At 37.9% G+C, this 6,052-nt stretch overlaps 1 protein-coding gene across 1 annotated transcript; it reads right to left on the bottom strand.

The window, feature by feature from the left end:
- Positions 1-2,094: 2,094 nt before the first annotated feature.
- il12a (interleukin 12a) lies at positions 2,095-6,052 on the bottom strand. The gene is made up of 6 exons (XM_061827744.1): positions 5,906-6,052; positions 5,728-5,817; positions 4,124-4,165; positions 3,789-3,929; positions 3,659-3,700; positions 2,095-2,262 (listed from the first exon to the last, which is right to left on the bottom strand). Exons 1-6 carry the CDS (start codon positions 6,050-6,052, stop codon positions 2,095-2,097), a joined length of 630 nt encoding a protein of 209 aa, XP_061683728.1.

Below are 6,052 nucleotides of genomic sequence, written 5' to 3'. Positions count from 1 at the left end.
CAAAACTGTTAAGATATTAAATAAATCCATCCAATTTTTGAGTCGTTTATCTGCATGCGGGTTGCGGGAGTGCTAGAGCCAATCCCAGCTGTCATCTGGCTGGAGGCGGGGTACACCCTGAACTGGTCGCCAGCCAATCGCAGGGCACATGGAGACAGACCACAGTTGCACTCACAATCACACCTACAAGCAATAACTCTTCTTCGGACAAAGCGGATACACAACTGGGTCAAACAAGAAGTTGTCAGACGCTCTTTTCTGGACACTCGTATGAAAGTTTCCATTTATTTATTTATTTATGGATTCATTTATTTATTTACTTATTTATTTAATGAAATTGACACTTTTATACTATACGCATTTGTAGTCATGTTCTTGCCGTGCAGTTGCAAGGAACTACTAAAAATATGGACAAAACCCTCCTGGTATTGCAGTTGTTCATTTACAATCTGAAATGTCAAATGTGGCTTTGATTTTGGAAACAAGATCCTGAGATGAGCTTGTTTCGAAAAAGTGTTTGAACGCTGGCAGTCCAAGAGGGAGACGTTATGGTGACTCCACCTTGTGGTTTGCCAAAAATGTAATTTTAAAGGATAACAACCTTATCGCTACGAACATATGGATTAAAAAAAAAAAAAAGATTCCTAATAGTTGGTCAGCTCCTCATTTTGCTTTTGGGCGATAATCATTTTTACAGGAATGGAAAGACAGATGCTGGACAAGATATGAGACCTCATTTTGCTCACCTCCTGGCGGCGAAATGTTAAGGCATGCAACTGCTTTGCTGAGGCCCAATCAAAGGAAACCACCAGTCCTTGGAGCACTCACAATCCTATTGCTCAAAAAAAAAACTGCATCCTGCTGAGCGTCAAATGGCTCTATTTCCTGACATATTGCTGCCTTGAGATAACGTTTTAATTCATTCTGTGACCTCGGTCATATAAAATTAAAACTTGTACAAGTATCTCAAATCAATGTTTCCCCATAGGACTGAATGGAAATGGAATTTATCCATCCCAAAAAATAACAACCATATTTCTTTTTGGCACTTTAATATCATATTTTATAAAATATGTTATAAATAATTAACCACTCTGTGCATCATGATTACTTTTTTGCAGCTCTCTCTAATGTGCACTTTTGTGACTGCAAATGTTATAATGTCTGTTTACATGTTCTGATGCACCCTCTGTGTTCCACTACTAATGATTTGGTTAAAGTGTTGGTGTTATAACATTGATTTGTGCTCTTGATTCGTATTTTTTTTTTAAATAAACAGTTTTCGTGGATTTATCCCCATGTTATATAATTTCTTTGATGAATCACCATTTGTAACAATCCGGCACTGACAACTGAAGTTGATATTTTGGTCCATTTAGAAAGAAAAATCATTCCTCTCACCACTTTGACATAAAATGCTTTATTATAAATGGAATAAAATACATCTCAAGCAAAGAAATAAATAATGGTTAAATAATGGAATACAGTAATCATGAACACGTAATAAATATGTACTTTCTTCCCAAATATTGGAATACATTGACAGAGAAATTGGCCAACATGACCACTGACTGATGGTTGTCTTAAAATGATGTATGCAGCTTTCACTTGGTAAAAGAATTCAACAGTTAGTTCTAGATTTCCTTATCAGAACTCTTCTTAATGTCAAAGGCTTGTTGTTTCTGGGTCAAGTGCGTTAGTGCCCCACCAGATCCAAAGTGGTACTCTTTTAATCTCATTATTTGAGCTTTGCTTGGTTCCAAATCTAATGTTTGAGAAACTTAATTTTGGCCTGTGATTTTATCACAATTTTTAATTTGGTCCCACTATAAACTTGAGAAGGTTGCGCGCCCTTCCGAAATCTGTCTGACAACAAGATTGAAGACATAATCGTTGCAACGTGGATCGAGCATTTTTCTTCCGTCTGCTTGCTTAACTTTTATTTTGTTCTTATTTTTAGGTAAGGTCTGGAAGAGATATTTTGATTCAAACGTTCAAAGGCTAATATTCCCCAAAAAATAAAATTTGAACTCCTTTTTTTTTCCATTTAACAAAAAAAAAAAAAAAATCAATACCCTTGCTGTTGGTTTGCAATCAAATTTTTGTAATCTCGCTGGTGGTCTGCTTCCAGTGATCTCCAGAGAAGATGTAGCCCATCGCTCTGTTGATGGTAACGGCTCGGATGTGGAAACCTCTCATCATCTCGCACATCTCACACCGGTTGGTGAAGCTGTTGTCTCCCCACAAACGTGATGTGACCTCCTGAAAACACACACACACACGCACGCCGCTGCTTGAATTTCAATGCCTGATTCATGGCTTGACTTTTTAAGACCTGAAAAGCAATTGAAGTTGTGGTACAATTCACTTTACAATTTGCTCAGTCGCTGACCTGTTAACGAAAACCCCAAATTGACCAACATAACTGATTAAAAAAAAAAAACTAAGAAAAAACATTTTAACAAATTTTATGAGTTTCATTTATTGAATCATGAACTGAAATTAAAAAAAAAATTCAAATAGACTCCATTCACTTTACCACAAATTGATATTGTGTGAAATTGTGTTTCCCACAGTTGTCTGCCTCCGTGTGCCCTGCGATTGGCTGGCAACCAGTTGAGGGTTTACCCCGCCTCCTGCCCGATGCTAGCTGGGATAGGATCAAACACTCCTGTGACCCTTGTGAGGATAAGCAGCTCAGAAGAATGGATGAATGAATGGATGAATGTTGAAAACAGCTTGAGAAAAGTGTTTCCCTTCCTCTGTCGTACAGCGTGATGTGGGCTGCTAGACTGAGAGACTGTTTTTTGTTTGTTATTCCATCGATCCATTTTCTTTGCTGCTTATCCTCATGAGGGTCCTGGGGAGTGTCGGAACCTATCTCAGCTGTCAACGGGCAGCAGGCGGGGTACACCCTGAACTGGTTTCCAGCCAATTGCAGGGCACATGGAGACAAACATCCGCACTCATAATCACACCTATGGGTAATTTAGAATGTTCAATTAATGTTGCATGTTTTGGGGATGTGGGAGGAAACCGGAGTTCCCGGAGAAAACCCACGCAGGTATGGGGAGAACATGCAAACTCCACACAAGCGGGTCTGGGATTGAACCCGGGACCTCAGAACTGTTTGGCCACCGTTCCACCATGTTTGTTATTATTATTATAATTATTATATTTTTTTTACAGAAAAAATGAGTGGAATAAATTTGGTTGGATACGTTTGAGTAAGCTTGTTTTGTTAAAAAAAAAAATGGATTGCTATAATGCGTCAGTGCTGAAGGAGCCTGTCTGCAATGAAGGCAAGTTCGCATGCAGATTCAGTTCTGCCTATTAGACTGACTTTTGTTAGTCAGCTACTTTTCTTAATTTATTGCATCATTTTTGTGTGTAAAAATACCACATTTATTCATACCAAGTATCAGTACAAGTATATGTACTATAGTTTATCACAGGTGCCGGAACAATTGAAAACTTGATCCTTATAAATGTTTGTAAATGAAAAAGGTGATACGGTTCTTCTTTAAATTCCAAGCTTTGTGAAGTTTATGCCATCTAAGTTCAAAACAGGAACCGGGCGACCAAGAAGAAGATGGAATCCATATAAATCTATGTATCGATATACAGTAGATAAATATAAATTGAGAAAAAAAATTACCTCAGCAGAGTTCATTCCTCCATTCACTCTCTGGAAACAATTCTGTGCAAAAAAAGAACATGATGTGATGCCAACGAACAATGGATGACCCCCCCCAAAAAGAAAAGAAAAAAAAACACAAAGACAAGACCTTCAGGCTGCGGATTATTTCCAGGGTTGTGCTCAGAATTGCTTTTTCTTCTGTGGGGCTTCTGAGTCTCAATGTGAGGTAGGACTGGATGAGCGCCTCGTAGTGGGTCATGTCCTTCATGATGCTCGTCACACATTCTCTCTGTGGAGACAAGATGTACTGTTATGTGTTATCTCCGTCCCCCCCACACCCACAAAAAGTTTTTTTCTTTTCCAAATCTAACCTTATTTTATTTTAACTAGCATATTGCAGACAGACTTTTTGAACCAGCTCTTGTAGTGGATCTCATCTACGTTTGCAAGCTTTCTGCGAGTGGATAAATTGTAGTTACTTACCTCACTGAAGGATGTATTTCTTTGCACCATGCAGTTGGAATTCTGTCAAAAAAGGTAATTGACAAAAAAAAAAAAAATGCACATTGAAATATAACCACAAAGCATGAAAAAAGTTCAATATTTACCATCAACATTTTGGTTTTATTCATGTTTTTTTTTAAATTTGCAATAAGGATATGACATAATGTTGCAGTATTACCAGTAAAGAATTACATTTCTAAGTAGTAGTCACAAAAAATATTACTGATGATAATAATTGTGGAGTCAATCCCATTTAGGTCAGTCTTTAAATAATGTGATAGAAAAAAAAGTACAACATTGACACAGTATGTATGAATGTATGATGTACTACCTATAGTCTCCTCTTTTGCATATAAAAGTAAATAAAAACGGTGTATTTAATTAAATGTTTAAAAATGAACAGATCTTAAAAAGATTGAATACAAATATATTGTGCTGTACTTGAAAGTTGAATTTGAATGGCATCATTATTTGGATGCATTTTATTTTCATTTTCTTTATTTAAGCACAGTGTTCATGCTCAGAAGGGTCAGTTTATGGACCCCTCATGTTCAGCCTATATATGCTACCGTTGGGTCAAATTCTTCAGAAGTTTAATTTTGACTATCATCGCTATGCAGGTGACACACAATCATATATTTAGCAGTGTCTCCACGTGACTACATTTCAATTAAGGTGTTGTCTCTGTTTGAAGCAGATAAATAATTGGATGAGCCCAAATTTTCTTCAACTAAACCACAACAAAACTGAGATCATTGTTTTTGGGGATAGAGAAAAGAGAATTACTGTTAGTAAATACCTGGACTCACTAGCTTTAAAAGAACAAAGACCAAGTTCAAAACCTTGGTGTTCTGATAGATTCGGACGTGACTTTCAACAGTCATATCAAATCAATCACTAAAACTGCCTTCATTAGCTGAAGAACTTATCTAGAGGGAAGGCTTCCATGTGTCAAACAGACCAGGAGAAGCTAAACCATGCTTTTATTTCAAGTAGACTTGACATTTGTAAAGGTCTTCTGACTGGACTCCCCAAAAAGAGCATTAAACAGCTGCAGTTCACTCTTAATGATGCAAGTTGGGTTGTGACCAGAAGAAAGAGGTCAGAGCACATCACTGAAATTTCAAAGTCTTTAGACTCGCTTTAGTCAGCTTTGGAATAGATTTTAAAGTTTTGCTACTGGTTTATAGATCACTGAATGGTTTAGTTCCTGAATACATGAAAGAAATACAAATGGCATTCAATCCCAGTAGAGCTCTGAGATCGACTGGCTCACATCAAATAGTGGCGCAGAGTCCGAAGTCCACACAGTGAAGCAGCTTTCAGTTATTACGCGGCGCACAAATGGAATAAGTTGCCAATAAAGGTGTCGTAAGGCCCAAATTTGAATGTTTTCAAGTTCAGGGTATAAACTCAAGTTTTTTTCTCATGCTTAATGTGCTATACATATAAATTTGCTATTAAGGATTAAATTCTATGACAACTCCCAATCAAGTCACACCCAGTGAAAGGAGTTTGCCTTTGAAATTGTGAGTCGTTAGCTATAGTTTCCCTTTTTTTTTTTTTTTTTTACAAAGTGTCACCTGTTGCACTGAAGGGGCGCAAGCTTGCACGGTCTCGGCTGAGCTGCTCACGATGGCTTTGTCAGAGGGGATGCCGTAACACACAATGCCCTTTAAAACACACGCACACAAATATTTAAGGGCACAGAATGGCGCACAATGCAATTCTGTGTACAGGTAATAATAATATAGTACTTACACCGAGAAGTCCCGTGATATCGGCCAAGAGGCTCTTCAAGAGAGCGGAGCAGTTTGCGCATTCTTCTGCGCTCAGCTGGTTGTGCACCGGCAGCGATGTTGATGTGCGCCACTTCAGTGTGGATGTGAGGAGCAAACAGCAGATCAT

This window comes from Syngnathoides biaculeatus, chromosome 8 (assembly GCF_019802595.1).
Source record: "Syngnathoides biaculeatus isolate LvHL_M chromosome 8, ASM1980259v1, whole genome shotgun sequence".
Taxonomy (NCBI): Eukaryota; Metazoa; Chordata; class Actinopteri; order Syngnathiformes; family Syngnathidae; genus Syngnathoides; species Syngnathoides biaculeatus.
Note: the sequence above shows the minus strand (reverse complement) of the source record. Positions and strands in the feature narration are given on the sequence as shown.

Excerpts from the sequence above, each read along its gene's own strand:
- il12a (XM_061827744.1), bottom strand. The coding sequence starts at position 6,052 with ATGATCTGCTGTTTGCTCCTCACATCCACACTGAAGTGGCGCACATCA. Across the intron at positions 5,818-5,905 it reads ATATCACGGGACTTCTCGGT|GGCATTGTGTGTTACGGCAT; the intron begins GTAAGTACTATA and ends TGTGTTTTAAAG. Across the intron at positions 3,930-4,123 it reads GAAATACATCCTTCAGTGAG|AGAGAATGTGTGACGAGCAT; the intron begins GTAAGTAACTAC and ends TTGTCTCCACAG.